General features: G+C 47.4%; 1 protein-coding gene across 3 annotated transcripts in view; it reads left to right on the top strand.

Annotated features, from left to right (window-relative positions):
- LOC119389436 (zinc finger protein 879) overlaps positions 1-17,071 on the top strand; it is a 93,172-nt gene that overhangs the window by 59,309 nt on the left and 16,792 nt on the right. For all 3 annotated transcript variants that reach the window (XM_049414429.1, XM_049414428.1, XM_037656688.2), the window contains 3 exons: positions 6,275-6,682; positions 13,749-13,878; positions 15,355-15,411. In XM_049414429.1, coding sequence (XP_049270386.1) covers positions 6,275-6,682; positions 13,749-13,878; positions 15,355-15,411 — 595 coding nt within the window. The remainder of the gene's footprint in view (positions 1-6,274; positions 6,683-13,748; positions 13,879-15,354; positions 15,412-17,071) is intronic.

Genomic DNA, 17,071 nt, shown 5'->3' with positions numbered 1-17,071 from the left:
TTGGGCGAGTTGGTACCCATGACGTTCTGAGTGCTTAGCGCAACTCGGAGTAAAAGCAAACAAAGGTACACGGGTAGAAGGGGGACAAGACGGCAGCGTAGCGCTCACGCTGTCGTCTTGTCCTCCTTTCTATCCGTATACCTTTGTTTTCTTTTACTCTGAGTTGCGCTAAGCACTCAGAACGTTATGCTTTTGCAATGCACCCACTTCAAAATGCGGCCGCCCCGGCCAGTGGTAATCGAAGCCTCGACTTCTCGGCAACCTCTGCGCCACCGCGGCGGTTCGACGCTGCAGGTATTGCTGTGTGCACACTTCGTGTTCGAATCAACTGCGTGTCTGCGCTAGCGTCTCTCAAACTTTACCGTGCTAAGCTCGCCTTCACGAACACCGCCGTCAAAGTTTGAACGCTGTTATCGAAAACGATGATTTGTTAATAAACTGCGAATAGGCATTCGCGTTACTTCGAGGTCTCGAGAAAGCAGAGTCGCGTCACTTAATTATAGAGCAGAGTGGAACTTAATTGTAATTATGACGCTGTACTTGCATTACGTTGGTCTAGTGAAGTGGCACAAAGTCGTAACCCCTCCGTTTATTGTTGTTTTTTTTTTGTATTTTATGGGAAGAGAGTTCCTTTGTGACGTGGTGCGGAGCCCGCTGAGAAGGAGTCTTCTGCAAACTGACTTTCTTTTTAAAATATTCGTATTTATGGCGTGCAGTCGGGAGCAAAAGCTTGCGGACCACTTGGTGCCGCAAGTAATGTATTTTTATTTTTAGCCTAATTATGCTGGTTAATATAGAGCGGTGCACCGTAAGTGTGCAGGTTCGATTAGTGCGCGCATTGAAGCAGTTGTACTCTGTGAAGCTGTGCTCGAAGAAAAATGTTTATTCTTTGTTGGTAAAATGGTCCTCGAACCCTTGCTCGCAGCTGTACATGTGACAGGCTTGCGAATGACTTTCATCAGATTCACCAGCGTCGAATGTAGCGCACGCCATTTTCGCGCGCCGCAGTTGCAGTCTGTTTTGTCTTCGTCATTCAGCCCAGTAGCTGGACAATGACCGTATGCTATGCACCACGCTCGCCATTTAAAACTCTGGGCGTACTCTAGTGGAGGAAAGTAACGTTTAGAAATGTCCTACGTTATATTAATTGCTCGTATTTTTACGTACGGCGTTCGACGCTTCATTTAGTCCGTTGAGCAACTCCGCTGCACAATTTCCTTCTTTTTGTGACTTCAGTAGGGCATAAAAATAAGCAAAGCTTTAGTTTGAGCTAGTTGGTCGTGCAAACTTACGCAAACATTTAGGCGCGAAAAGTACGAAGACAAAGAGCCCTGCAAGCGGGACGGCGCCATCTGCCAACTGATTTTATTCGTTGCCGAACGAGGTCATATAGATACAACCACACCATCGATGGACATGCGCACCACCACCATCAGCAAAACAACAATAGCTCGGACATGTGCATAGTCACAATCTTCTGTAAGATGGCTTATAAACCTATCTACTATATCTCTACAGTGGGCAGTCTTTGTCTTCGTCTTCTTCGCGCCTAGATGTTTGCACGAATCAAAATAAAGGCCCACGAAATGCACTCGAATCACGTCAGTGCAGATGAATTTTCTTCGCTGGCGGACATCATTTCAATGAGACGAAAGCAGTTCATTCGCTAATCACTAATTGCGTGAATTCAGCTTTCCCGCATAAGCATGTGTAGTAAAATGTTCTTAACTAAAAAGTTAATTATTATAATTGTAGTCTAGACAGAATTTGCTGCTTCATTTTTTTTTCTTTTGCTTAAACGTGTGTGAGTGGATGAATCATTCGTGGTGACACGTAATGGAGTAAATATTGTTGGAATAAAAGTAAAAGTGAAAAAGAACTCACAGGGTCCCCAACGCAATCACCTAAGACGACTTGAAAGCGAAAGCCATCTTCTTTTTCTTATCAGTCGACGTGTTTCCCCCGCCCCTCTCCGAAAGCTTCCTCCACCTAACGTGGTTTTGCACTGCCTCCAGGATCGGAGGCATTGCAAGCTTTCTGCACGTCACCTTGTTTTGCACGGCCTCCGTGATCGGCCCACCTTTGAGCAAGCCAGAAATGAGAAATGATGACGCCAGAAAACTTGAAGATTTGTGATGTCATGATGACGTCATATGGTGACGTCATTACGTGATGATTTGTTTTTTGCATCACTCGTGTTGACGCCGACGCCGCCGCGGTACATTGACGGTCAATTTTCGCGTTTGATGGGGCATCTAAGGCTTTGGTCTTAATAAAAACACTTATGCGTACACACATTGACCAACATGAACTGTGTGCAGCATGAACGCGTTAGTTGCCGTGGGCCTTTCTTGCACTGAGAAGAAAACTAACTCGCCAGCTTGTGGTTCTCGAAAATTCCGAGAGGGCTTCGACATCTCTGGCAAACGGAAGAAGGATGAATCTCCTCTGCCGGTCTCTTCGCGCTCGGCAGTTGTTTATGTTTAAACCGCTTCTTTCTTCTTATATTGTCTCTCGTCCCAACACTATTGGCCCTGATCGATGGCGGTGTACTACTGCCGGAATTCGAGATGTGTCCGTCTTAAGTCATGGAATGGAGACGCGCCAATGAGCTCCATGGAGGCGGGATCCGTGACCGGGATGCGGACTTGACATGCCTGCCTCTCGCTTCTGCTCGACGAGTATTCTTTTTATTGATCATTTTGCTTTTTGTTGAGCCAGTGCTCAAGCGCCCTCTCACCGGCCATCATTTGTCGTGCTTTTGGAAGTGGCCGGTGAGTGTAGCCGAGTCGGGTTGCCGCGAGTCGGTAGGTTTTTTTCCAATCGCGAAGTCGACATCGTTCTTTTGCGTCTTGGGAGGGCTCAGCGAGCCTGACGAATGCGTAGCGCGGGCGGGCGTGAGAGGTAGCTGCGACTCTCGACTTGGCAAGCTGGACAAACACGTAAACGTTGTTTGTCTGGGGCCCCCAGTTTAGAATGAAAACGCTGTGCACGCTCGACTCCCGAGGGAGAGCTTTGTTTTTGAACTTTGCAATTCTCAGGGTTCTACACTGGGCGCGTCGCTCTGTGCGTAAAACAAAAAAAGAAGGGGAGAAAAAAAAAGAACGCAGGTGGCCGGCCTAAGCGGAACCGATGGCCACACACCAGCCTGAACGGTGAAGAATTGCCGTCGGTCTTCGGTGCACGACGCGATCTTTTCGGGACCCCTCGATCGTGTTTAGGCCCCGGCTTGCCAGACTCCGCCCTTTACCAACTGCGCTCCCTTTTCGTCCGGAACCTTGTCACATCGCCCCCCCCCCCCCCTCCCTCTCTCATTGCGCTACGTGGACGCTTTTGGCGTCGCGATTTCTCTTCTCCCCGGTAGTCTCAGTGCGCCAATCATCTAATGCTACTCTCATTTGAACCGTGCACTGCTGTATGAGCCAGTTGAGGCACCAGCCTACTGTGTATAACAGCTAGACTTCTAGCGCATAGCAAAACGACTTGCGATGGACCGGTGCTGGCGTGCTAGCTTGGCAGTATGGAGGAAGAAAGAGATTAGGAGAGAGCCTTACGCCACGCAGCCAGCCATGGATAGGGAAAGATCCGTGAGGTTAGCACTGTCGGCCCAACACGTGACTTTTTGCGTCTATACGTGATTACCCCGCACCTCCACCAAAGATGCTACAGGGAGACGTCGGAGGGCAGATTATTTACAATATATACATGAGCACGGCGATCGGCGTCACAATAGCAAAGATGACGACACAGGAACCAACCCGTCCTCCTCTTCTTCGTCCCTTAAATAAGCGGCACGTAACAATATCACGCAAGGAATGAGATTTAATGAAACTGTGGGGTTTGGTGGCCTGTAGCTTTTAATCGAAGCGCGCTTGTTCGGCCGGCTCACGAACGCGCAGCGCGCGCGGTCACTTCGTCGTCATTACTTGCTTCCTTTCGCTCACGCCGGCTTTTCGGTCAAGGTCACATTCGCATGAGACACATAAGGCTTTCTTTATTATTAATTATTGTTTTTAATCTGTCTGTCAAAAATGCGTGTACTTTCAAATAATTTTCAAGGAATTCTATGTTATCCTGCCTTTATTTTTTTTTTCCAAGTTCCCTCTCCACTTTAACCGCCGGCCAATGAAGTAGTGGGTAAGCGCCTTGGAATGAGGAGCAAGGAAAAGGTTTGAATCGCATCGGACATGGGCGCGTTCCTTACTACAGATAGACACGAGGTACGGCAGTATTGTTTTATCTTTAATGAACTGTGTGCTTGTGTCGTAACAATATTTTCGAATAACCTTTAGGCTGGCATGCAAAAGGATTGGTGTCGCTATACTGCAGCATTCCACGGAAAATTTGAATGCACCGTTGATGTTCAATTCAACACTGTATTTATTCCGTCATATTTTCCGCAGCAGTGCTCTCCGATGTAGAAAAAAAAATCACAGCATATCCACGGAGTGAATGATGATGAGTGGGCGAAGCTGCGGAGGTTCATCGGCCCAGTACATCATCACCGACGTGAGATCGGGCGCGTTTATACTAAAGGTTCGATGAGTTATGACGACTTGCAGCGCACTTTAATTTTACATGTACGCTGTGAATTTTCATTGTTTAGAAAGCCATTGCTTAGAAAACATCTGGCGTCTTCCGTTAAGCAGCTGTCGTCTTTTCGTTTTGCTTTAGAAACATCTGGCGTTCTTTCGTCTTGCTTTTACAAAACATCTGGCGTCTTTTGTTGGTTTATTTCATCAATCAACGGCGTTTTGAACAAAATTTTTATTGTTTAATCACGCACAGGAGAAATCTCACCAGGCACTACCTTGGAGGTAAAGAATGGCTGCTAATGGGAATGAGAGACAGAAGAAGTCGGCTTTTAGCTAACGCTGCGAATTTTTTATTGTTCAACAACGCACAGGAAAAATCTCCCACCGGCACCACCTTGCAGGTCAAAGCGTAAGACTGGTTACATACTACGCTACGAGGGACGAACGGGTGCCGCTATAAGGAGCTTCGCCCCTAAAACATTGCAGGTCCGATTTCTGGTCAGGTCGGCACAATATCTATAGCTGCTTTCCTGGATCAAGAAGCCATAGCTTGCGCTTTCTGCAACACATGGCTCGTACAATGTCAGTGGGGCCGTACAGTGAACTTGCCTTGTTAATCCATATGGCAATGGTTATACAGCGCGCGCGCTGTGCGTGACTTCATGTTTAGGCGCTGCCATGGATATGCAGTACGCTGCGCAGCCGGCATGGTTGCGCAGCATGGGCCCAAAACCACGATATGATTGTGAGGGACGCCATAGTGGTGGGCTCTGGAAATTGTGACCATCTGGTGTTCTATAACGCGCACCTACATCTAAGTACACGGGCCTCTATATCATTTCGCATTTTGCCAGGATTCGATCCCGCGACCTTCGTGTCAGCACTCGAGCACCATAACCACTATAGAGCACCGTGACGGGTGCTCGAAGGGGGGGAGGGCGTACTTTGTCTTATGTACATTATAAAAGAAAGAAAGAAGCGCTGACATCCGGCGGTCAGAATTCATGATATTTCGTTGGCTCTGCACGAGCGCAGCCGCTATACGGCAGCCATTCTGCGGGGCAAACATTCATGCAGGCTGACGGCCGAGGTAAAGTACGCCAGCGCGTGCCATTATTGTACTGCCGCCTACAGATTATCCGTAGAACATGTCCGCAGCACCCCACGAGAAAGAGCCTTCGTGGTATCCTCGCTGACGTGTTCGATAAGGTTCATATGCGTAACTTGTGGAGGCAGCTCCATCGGCGAGTGACAATAATGCTATGGTGCGGCCGGGTCTCCGTTGGTGCTGAAATGAAAACCCGTCCTAAGTGGACCGTCTGGAGTGTAGGGTACAAGGAGGGTGTCCAACAGGACTTTGCAATCCTGCAGCGGTAAACTTAATTGCCGTCCATGTGTACGATGGCCCAAACCGTCTTTAAAGACTGTCTGCTCTCCACGCGTTGACGCCACATCGGCCGCTGCTAGAAACAGGGTGCAGATTGGACACGTAAATGTAAGGAAGACAAAGTGCGGGACAAAATGCCGCGTTAGCGTCGGGTGTCGTATTTCCCTTTCCATCCGTAGTGGACCATCGCACGGTGCCTCTATGTAACAGGCTAGTTCATCCGTGGCCTTCTCCGTCCCCGTGTCATACGCATTAGTGCATCTCCCTTCCCGTTTATTTCCTCTTTCCCAGCACGAAGTGTCCTGTCCAGGGACGAGTCTGACCGAGTGTATCCGTACACATGTCACCGCAGGTGTTCGCGCACAAGTCTGCGATGCAGCAGCACTCGCGCGAGGCCCACCGCGGCGACCTGAAGCCGCACCAGTGCACCCAGTGCCTCAAGTCGTTCTCGTCGACGCACCAGCTGGCGCAGCACGTGCGCATCCACACGGGAGAGAAACCCTACAAGTGCTCCTACTGCGAGCGCCGCTTCAAGCAGCTCTCGCACGTGCAGCAGCACACGCGCCTGCACACCGGCGAGCGGCCCTACAAGTGCCACGTCGCCGAGTGTGGACGGGCATTCATCCAGCTGTCCAACCTGCAGCAGCATTTGCGAAATCATGACAGCCAAATGGAACGCGCCAAGAGCCGACCCTTCCACTGCAACATATGCGGCAAGGGCTTCGCGTCGGATAGCAGTCTGCGGACCCACAGATCCAAGGTGGGCGTGCCTTCATTTCTCCGACATCACTCCTGTCTTTGTGTACCCGCTTTCCCGTTCGCTGAGCATGGTGTTAAACTGTGAGATTTAATAAGCTTCAGCGTCATTCTTGATTGCACAGCGTCGACCGCAAGGGCGGTATCGGCGGTGTCAAAGAACGTTAAATTAAACCACTCGGGTTTCGTCAAACAAAACATTCTACGAACAGCAAACACTGCTGCGAACTGTTCAGTTAAATATTGTAGCCGTGCGCTGCGCGTAGATTATACAAGCGGAGCGCGAAGTTGTCACTTTCCCAGGTGCCCTCTCTTCATACAGTCCCAATCCTCTCTCACTTCGGTGGGCGGGGCGCCAGCTGCTGTGACGTCAAACAGCAGATTGCTTCTTGCCACGGGGTTTCGCCACGTGCCGGCTTACACGGTAGTAACACTAGCGCGCACAGGAATCACAACGGGAGAGAGCGATCGTGTTTCATGACACGCGCTGACATAACAGAATTTTACTGCTGGGTACCCAAGCGGCTTACGTACCCAAGACGTTGGGGCGGCGGTACTGCGCATGCGCGAAGCCAAGCACATGCTTCCCTGGGTCGCCGGGCCCGTGCGTACGCACTGCCAAAAAACATCGCTGCCACTACTGGCCTCTGAGAGAAGATAAGATATATAAGCTTTCCCTAGCAGGTTACGTTACCCATGACGTCAACCACGTTTACTCTCACGGCGAGCCAAGCCGAGGCTGGCCAGTTCAATCCGCCCGGGCGCAAAGGCAGCAAAGGCGCCAGAACGTCATGTCTCGACTGGCTCGACCGACAGATGCCACCTCCGACGAAGCAACAAAATGTGAGGCTATTCTAGACGAAAATGAACGGTAGACGGGAAAAGATGACGCCGATCACACCGCCACAAATTCTCCACGTGTATGTCGTTGTCGGACAAGCCTTTTATATAGATTGTTTTGCACCGGCTTCAGCCGCAACTTCGACACGTACAAAAATCTTTTTTGGCTCGGGTTTTTGCCACATTAATTAAGAATATTTTATTGGAAGCAATTCAATTCACGCCACCAGGTGTCAGTATCCCTTTAAAAAAAATTGGCCGCGTATCTGCGTGCTTCGCTGCAAATGTCGTGTAAAGACGATAGAAGAGGCGCTGTGTGAGATATGGACGCCATCTGGCAATACGTTGGGAAACATGAGTGCTGTGTTGCGTACTGGTAGTCCCGGCGCAGCAGCAGGCGAAGACCGGCGGTGACCAACGCGACCGGCGGGGACGCCAGCCAGCCCGAAAACGCGGTTTGGCGCGAAGCGCTGAAGCAGAGAAACGTCCGCACTCAACGAGTACTCTCCACACACTCTTTTATTTACACGTCGCCTGGGTAAAACAGGAACGCCAGAGCGGCGCCCACAACCGGCAGCCTGAAGGCCGCCCACAACGCTGCTTTTTCATTTTTTAAATATTTTTTTTCACCTTCTTGGCCTTCTCAAAACTAGTTTTTCAACACCAACCCATGGCATTCGTACAGTGCAACAGAACCGAAACCGAAACACAACAATGAGCTCGTGCGAAGGGCACGGAGGAAGGCAAATTTCAGCGCAGTCGCATTTTCAGCTTTGCTGAAACAGCGCTCTCTAGACGACGACGAAGTAAAAGAAGGCACAGGACAGGCGCTGCCTGTCCTGTGCCTTCTTTTACTTCGTCGTCGTCTAGTGAGCGCTGTTTCAACAAAGATGAACGCATACCAACTCGCTCAAGCTTCCATTCTTATGCACTTTCAGCGCAGCTTAAGAAACTAGGGTCCTTAAAATTACGTATGTATGCATTTTCTATTAAAGGAACACGCCACCTAATACTTACCTAGTGATGTTGCACCTCAGATATGCATGATATTTACTTTTTGATCGACAACGTTCACAAGTATGAACAGCCGTACCAGTTCAAGACGGCTGGCCCTTGGGCAAGTGAATCAACTTTGGCCGAGTGGCTGAATCGAGGGACGTGCCGACAAACAGAAAGACAGACAGAAAGACAAGACAGACCAAAATTTCTGCGTTTAAGTTCCCCCAAAAAGACTATCGTCTTTAAAATAAGACAGGACCAATCCATACGTGACAAGACGCTATGATGCTGCAAGCGCGTGTGACATTCGTGTGACCTTCATGCGAGTTGCGTTTGGGTACGCGCCACTATAAGGCATATCTGCTTGGGTACGCAACCCCGTGCGTACCCAAGCTCTTGGGGCCCCAAGCGCTTGCGTACCCAGCAATAAAACTCTCAAGCTCTCCCGACCAGCGCTCTCGTCGGGACGAGAGAACATGCTTGAAACGTTAACTCCGCTCGTTCTTGGCGGATTCGAGACATTTTTGCGACAATCGCTTCATGAGGCGATAGACTCAGATACTGAGGTCATTCGATGATTAATTGGAAAAGTGGTTTAGGGTCCCTTTAAATGAGGACAGAGAACAGTTGTGGAGCGACCATGGTAATATACGAAGTATACTTCGTCACACATGTTTGTCACAGATATAGCCCTTCTGACGACCGACATTGGTAACAACCACTGCGTGAGGCGATGCAAAAGCCCACAGTGCAACGTAGAAGGGCCGCGAAAAATTGATTTCTTTCGCATCCTCATCGGCGCTTTCTCTGATCAATCTGCGTCATCTTCATGTGCGCTCAATATCGGTGTAACATGTTTCGTGGGCACGCCCGCCGAGCGATGCAAACTTCTGATCCAGCTAAACGCTCGTGGCCGCACGCACGCAGAAACAACCAAAACGTTGCAGTTTCTTCTGACAGAGGAAACATTGATATCGCGATAGCAGCACTTAAACGAAGGTTTGTAGCTTTGTGGGCCATATGTGTTGCATTTTTAAATATTCGTTTACTGATTATATTAGCAAGACGTCACGTGCTCACAGGCAAACATCTCACTCGGTAACTGTGAACACTCGTCACAACGCTGTCGTAATGAACGGTGCAGGCAGAGAAGCGGAAACACTTTGCTGCTTGTTGCTTCAATCCTTCAACACGTCTCCGAAACTTGAGATAAGCGTGGGAAAATAGCTCAAAGCCACCCCCGCCGCAGGTGCAAGATAAGGCGCGCGTGGACATTTTTCTTTTTTCATCCGTGCCATGCAGACTGAGCTACCGCGCATGTAAAGTGCATTCGAGTGTAATGCGGACAGCCTCGACATCACTGGTGTAGCCAGGGGGCGGGGATTCGAACACCCCCCTCCCCCAGAAAATTTTCAGCTTTGCATGGGTATATGTATACACTTGCAAACGCACGCACGAACATACATGTTGCCGAACCCGCACCCCCCCCCCCCAAAAAAAAAGAAGAAAAAGAAATGGCTACGCCGCTGCTCGACATCACTTTCGGTTTTTTATGCTGCCTGTGTTGAGCTTCCTCGAAAGGTTCGCGGTCGTGACAAAATGTGCCATCATGCTGTAATCTCACGATCAGATAATATACAGGGTGTTTCAAGAAATGTGTCTGAATCCGAAAATCATCAGAAATAATGGAAATAGAATATTTGCTCGCTGTCTTCATAATAACTTTTTCTGTGGTGGGAGACGTCTTAAGATGACCAGACACAGCAATTACGACAGTAATTAAAAATAAATTAACATTTTAAAAATTAGCGGATACAGATGGTTAGGACAAATGGGAGAATTGCTGTCCTTCCTGCGAAGAGGCCATTGCCGCTTTAAGATTTGGAAAAGTCGGCCTCAGTTATTTATTGTGGAGCAATGAAATTCAACCAATGTCTCCGGCGAAATCGAAACCGAAGCTCCTATGGTCGCAACTATAGCAGACGAACAGAATGACGTCAGTGTTCACGACAGAGATTGCAGTGGTGTTCTTCTGCATTTGTTAACGTACGTGCGCCATACGTGTTCTAATCGCGAACGAAACCCATACTACCACGAAGCGAAGTCGACCCATGATTGGTACAAGGACGCTCTCTGATTCTGGACGTTTCGGAATAGTATGGTAGTTGTGCTCTTCCGAGTTTCGGTTTCGCCGGCGAAATTGGTCAGATTTCATTCTTCGCTAATAATTGCCAGCGTTTGCTTTTGCGAAATCTTAAAGCGGCAACAGGCTCTTCGCAGGAGGGGTAGCAATTCTCCCATTTGACCCGACCGCATGTCTCCACTAATTAAAAAGTTAATTAACTTAATTTCTTTTATTACTGTCGTAATTGATGTCTCTACTCACCTGAAGATGCTTGCCGCCACAGAAAAAGTAATTATGCAGGCAGTGTGAAAATATATGTTCTTCCTTATGTTTGAGTATTAAAATTCTTAGCGAACCCTAGGCACTTTGAGCGTTTCTATCTACGTATCTGTCTATATATCTGTCTAGCCGCCTACGTCTGGGTGCTCTCGTGATCGTCTCCATAGCTTGGTGTAGACAAAAAATTGGTATGGCAGGGTAAGAGAGTGGGACGAATATAACTGGCTGGTCATGACATGAATAACGTGAAAAGCCTGTCACGTACTTCGTCAAACCCTTTCCTCCAGACTCGTGTGGCACATAACCGTATACCACGGGCGGGTATGTGCCACAGGTGATCGAAAGTTTTTATCTTCACAGGAACCCCGAGAACAGACATTGAACATTTAAATGTGAGATCGTACACAAAGAACCAACATCAGCAGCGTTGACCGGACGAACGCAAAGAATAAAAATCAGGGTCCCAACAGGAATCAAACCCAAACATTCTGTGTGGCAGTCACTGCTTTGGAAGAAGACCCTATGCAGGCGTAATGTCGGTGCAGCGTCAATTGTGGTTGCAGTGCTGGCTATCTAATTTGATAACAAAGCAATAAACATTACATATGTACTTCTATGATACAGGCGTCATGCCGTGTTAACGTCAATTGCGATTCCAGTGTTGGCTCCGCTTTCATAGGAGTCTAATAAATATTACATTTGTATTCCTATGATTCAGCCAGCTATATGTTGCTCGACCCCGGAGGAATACGCTAACGAAAGTTACGTATGATATATTCACATCATCGCACCGTAAAGTGCATTTCGTTCCGATAATGCTCACGTACGTGCTTTAAAGCACAGGACCGGGTTGATTGGCGGAACATGGGAGAGGCCTTTGCCCTGTAGTGGGTGTAGACAGGATGATGATGATGATGATGATGATGATGATGTGCTCTAAAGTGAGTGCTGACGTTACGTGAGACCATAAGTTACCCTTTAAACGGCAGTATAATCGACGTGCCTGGTAAGGCCACGATGTGCACACAACTACTGTGCTTACAGAAACACGTCGATCCACCTCGTAATGCTTGGCTCAAAGTAAAAAAATGCAGCATAGACAATGCAGCACAGGCAAAGCGTGGGATCCGCCGAATTTTTTTTCGGACACACTTGAAACATCCTGTAGATCGCATGTACCGTTATTGTACCGATCGCATGTACCGGGGGGGGGGGGGGGGGGGGGGGGTCAGAGGGGGCGCGAAGTCTGCCCCATACTTTGATTTAATAGGGTGGGGGTGCACTGCGATGAACCTTAATTCGCCTCCACCCCCACCCCTGCACTGGGGAACCCTGCGCGCGCTTATGATTTCACCTACTTCTAATGGGCGAGAGCCGTCGTGACATAAACGTTGGTCGTGACCATAAGCGTGCGCAGGGTTCCCCTTCAGGGGGGGCAAAGGAGGGCGAAGGTTCTTCGCAGCGCCCCCCCCCCCCCTCTCAAGTCAATGTATGGGGCAGTCTTTGCGTCCCCTCCCCCGTCTTAGGTGACTAGGGGGAGCGGCCACCCCCTCCCCCCCTTCCCCTGTGCACGCATATATGGTCGTGATTGTCTGTCTGTCTGTCTGTGGTTCTTAGGGAAAGGAAAAGGGGCGCTAATTTCTGTCTGCCCAGTGGCGACACGGCTAAGCGCCCTGTAGGGGTGGGGGTAAGGAGGGAATAAAAGAATAGTAGGAAATTAGAGAGAAAAGTGAGCGAGCCATCCATACAACGAAGAGAAAAGAGGACAGGAAAGATGTGGAAACGGTCACGGGAGTTCAGGGACGGGTCCGCGAAACACAGCTAGAGGCACAATGCACCGCGTACCACGCACGTAAGTGAACGTGCACACTTGCAGAAAGCATCCCGCTGCGGCGTCCCACTCGTCGGTGCCTCCGCGCGTGACATCAGTGGACTGTCACGCGTGGATGCGGGAGTCACGTGACACTAGTGGAGATCTGAAGGCGCGCGCGCCTCTCTTTGCCCCCGACCGATGGAGAGGGGTGACGCGGGAGAGCAGAAAAAAAAAAAAAAAACGACTCTACGCATGTCAGTTGCTATGACGACGCGGCAGCGGCGAAAATAGCGCAGGGAGCGATTCGGTCGACTGGTGGGAAATCTTGACGCTCCGCGGGAATATCTATCTCTCGCTGGTAAACTAGTGCCATCTCGCGGGGATTCTTGTAAATGTGCATCTATTTGACTGCTAGACGTTATGCATTCTCAGTGGAGCCCCGGCATTCTCTACCACACAGCCACGCCAGTGCCTCCAGTGGAGCCCCAGTGTAAAAACACTTCATGATAAAAATCACATCTGCAGTGTGAATATTCCAGTGCAGAGGGTTACGGTAACCATTTGCCCAGAGTTATGGCGGGGAAGGGGGGGAGGGTCAGGCCAGACTAACAAGCTTTGCAGTGAGGGAGAGGTACACAAAATAATTCTGGCATTTTTGTGATCACAACTACAAAGTTTGTTGAAGATTGATTCCAGTGTTATTTAGATGTCTAGAATTTTTTTTAAATGCAGCCGCTGGGCTGTTAAGGTAATATGTGGCCTATTCAGGGGGAGGGGGGGGGGAGGGGGTTAAGTACCCTCTTTTGCCCACATTATAAATGGCACATTTGAGTTGTGGTACAGTGATGTCTGCATAATCAAGCCAGCCTGAAAATCGGGCATCAAAGAAAACAATAAGGTTAGAGATCATATTCCTGTCTTTTGCAATGCCTTGTGAAATCAAAGAATAATTTACATCGACCTTTTGTTGTATACTGAGCAGTAATTTATACGTCCTGTGTTTCTTGTGTGCAGCAACACGCAGCGCTGATTGGAGGAGCAGCGTCGCAGTCTTGCCCGATCTGCCACAAGATCTGCGTCAACGCTGAAGCCCTAATGGAGCACATGCGTATCTCACACAAGGATCCACCAGCCACAGCACCAGGTATAATAAGGCAAAAATTACTGCAGCCAGTAATATGTCACTGGCGCAATGTTCCAGAAGCACATTATTTTGTTTTTACTCTTGTTCATTTGTCGCTTGATATCAGACTACTTTCTCGATGTCATTTTTGCACAATGAGACAGTATTATGGGGTCGGTGTGTTTTACGTCCCAAAGCATCGATATGATTATGAGGGATGCCGTAGCGGAGGGCTCCAGAAATTTTGACCACCTGGATTTTTTTACCGTTCGCCTAAATCTAAGTATACATGGGCCTCTAACGTTTCGCCTCCATCAAAATGTGGCCGCCACACCTGGGCTTCCTGTGTTATGACAGTAAATCAGTTTAGTATCATAAGTTATTCTTTAAAAGCTTTATTGTCTTTAGTTCATAATTACAAATTCATTATTACAAAAAAATTAAATCAAAGTTAAATTGTTAAAATTTTCCTGCAAAATGTCATTGTGACCTCAGGTATTTTGGCCATGTTGGGCCAGTAGAAGTTTCCAAAACTTGCATCTTCAATTATGGTTCCATGAGAACACAATGTAATCGATTTCTACTCAAAAAAAAAAAAATTATATAGGCCCTAGCAGGTACTGTCAAAGTCTAAGATATCACAGTGAGCTGTTGCAGGAACATCAAGGCAACCTCACAACCCTACTTTTGGCTTTATCAATAGTCCTGTCATGGCAAGAGTGGTGTTTTTGATATTGTGAAAGGGTAATGTACTAATTCAAGTGAAATAATTTTTCACTTTAGTGTCCCTTTAACATCCTACTAACTCTCTGTTCCCTTTGCATTTTCACATTTTCACTGTATTCACTGTGCCTGCCTACATTAGAGCAAAGAAGAGCATTGTGTTGTTGCCAGAAACACTTGAACACACTTTAGACCACTGCGTTATGTATGAACTTCAAGTGAACATCACTTTTGAAATTCTGGAACTTTCCTAGAGTGGTTGAACGTACTGTTGCATGGAGAAAAGGGCAGAAATAGCATTGTGCTTCTGCAACAATACTTCGTGGATCAGAACAGGATGTGTGGTTGCCCTGCATAACAACCCTCCTGAAGCCACTAGTAATCAATAAAAGAACATTGATGCACACTTTGCCGTTCATTACATGTTCTTCATGTGTCACATACTATTATGTAAACAAACTTAATATTGCATCATTGCTTGAACATTCTTGGTCAGGGTCTCAGGAGTCCTTGAAATTCCCGGAATTTTTTCCACATATCTGCTAAGAGCCCTGCTTATGCCTGTGCATTATTTAGAACAGCTGCTGCCTCAGCAAATTTTGCTTCATATTTGCATCATTGACAGGAATTGGCAGGTACACTGTACCACTCTGATGAGTCTCTTCACACGCAAATAAAAAAGCCAGTGACTTATTAGCATATTCCTAGGTTTGTGTCGCAGTGCCTTTTACCAGAAATGGGCCATTTACGTACTTTGATTTTCTTTTGCTGCAGGCACAACGTGGACCAGTGGAGACACTTCAGGCGGCACTCAGTCTTCAGAAGACCAAGGTCAGCATGGTTGTTTGCTTGAAATACATTGGCTAAAGGAGGGACTATTATGCACATCTCGATAGCATTTAAAGTTAACTTATTTATGTAATACATACATCCTAAGTATTTGAAACTTACCTTGAGTGGTCCCCTATACACAATGACAGCATGTGTTATGGCATATGTTACATTGAAATATATTATGTCTATAAAAAGGCTCTTCAGAATAATGCCTATTTTATTCCTTGTGTCATTACCAAGCTTTTCTGATATATGAGCATGAATTAAATGTTTATGAGACATTAAGTACTGTTATTATGGTGCCTAAACCAGTTGGAAGTCAGCGCTCATATGTCTCTTTGTGTTTGTCTGCTGTGTAGGAACTCCTTTAACAACGGAGCTGTTTAAGCCGGGTGTAATATGTCTGCTCTTTATTGATCTATTTATTTATTTATTCTCCTTTTTTTGTATTCTTCAGCGCGAGGGGGGCTACGAAAGCGCAGCCTGTACCTCCGCAATTTCTAGGATGTAAATATGTTCTCTCATGTTCACAAAACGGCAAATTAAAACAAAGCAGCAATAAAAATACACAGCTCAGTATGCTTCAGAAAGGTTGAAATTTTAACAGCGCATCAACTTTCACGTCCATAAGTCGTGTCGTCGACTGCCCTGTATTCCTCTACTGAGCAGCCTATGTGAGTGTGCATGCACTTCGTGTACTCCCATGAGATTTATGGCTCAGTTGCACAGCTCAAAGTGCATTTTAACCCTATCTGAACAAGCACAAAAAAAGGATTAGCTATAAGCGGAACTTTTGGAGTGTAAAAGATTTGGATAACGCCTTGTTCATGAGCTTTTTGCCAGAAGAAACTCTCTCCATCTTGGAAACTGCTTCAGCCTCTTCAAACAGACCGGTGTAAAATGTACAGGTGGGTCTGTGTCTGTCAGGTATTTTTTCCTGAGTAAAATTCTGTGGAGGAGCTAAACTTAGTCATTTACTAAACATAAATTTCTCCTCTGAAGATGGCGAAGGGGAAGCGTCATTGTCGGATGACCTGCACCAAGCGCAAGAAGGCGGAGATCGTGGTTGCCGTCTCCAGGACACTTTCTGCATGGACCCAATCTTCCTTCAATGCCCGTCTCGCGTCCTGTGTGCATTAGGGCTGAAGAAACTGTTGCATGCGAAAACCCGACACGAGTCTTGATCTGGATGAACGTTTTCCGATAATTGCTTTCTCCAGAAACAATACTACGATGAGTACAAACGTGCAAATGTACAAATTTGCACATTAAAGCAACGCTTCCATATTTTTTCTGTCACTTAGATGTTTCGTGAACACAAGAGAATATACTTAAGACCTAAAAATCATGACAATGCAACTATATCTACATGCTCGCTCATTTAAGTGGTTGCGCGTGAACGTCAATTGGGACACTTTGGTTGCTTTGTAACTCCGACCTCACAAAAATAATGCAACATGTTTTTACAGATTAAGTTAGAGCACACGCTTGGCTTTAATTCTGAGGAGTTTAAAGAAAATCGAAGACGACTTTTTTTTGTAATCGCATTTCAAAATATTGCATTTTTAGACATGCCTTCACTTATGCATTATTGGTTTGCGCTTGACATCATTCTCGGCAATCATATTTAGCACAATTTTTAAACTAATGTGTGGCA

This window comes from Rhipicephalus sanguineus, chromosome 4 (assembly GCF_013339695.2).
Source record: "Rhipicephalus sanguineus isolate Rsan-2018 chromosome 4, BIME_Rsan_1.4, whole genome shotgun sequence".
In the NCBI taxonomy this organism is placed as follows: domain Eukaryota; kingdom Metazoa; phylum Arthropoda; class Arachnida; order Ixodida; family Ixodidae; genus Rhipicephalus; species Rhipicephalus sanguineus.
The sequence above is the reverse complement of the archived record's forward strand: the minus strand, read 5'-3'. Positions and strand labels throughout refer to the sequence as shown.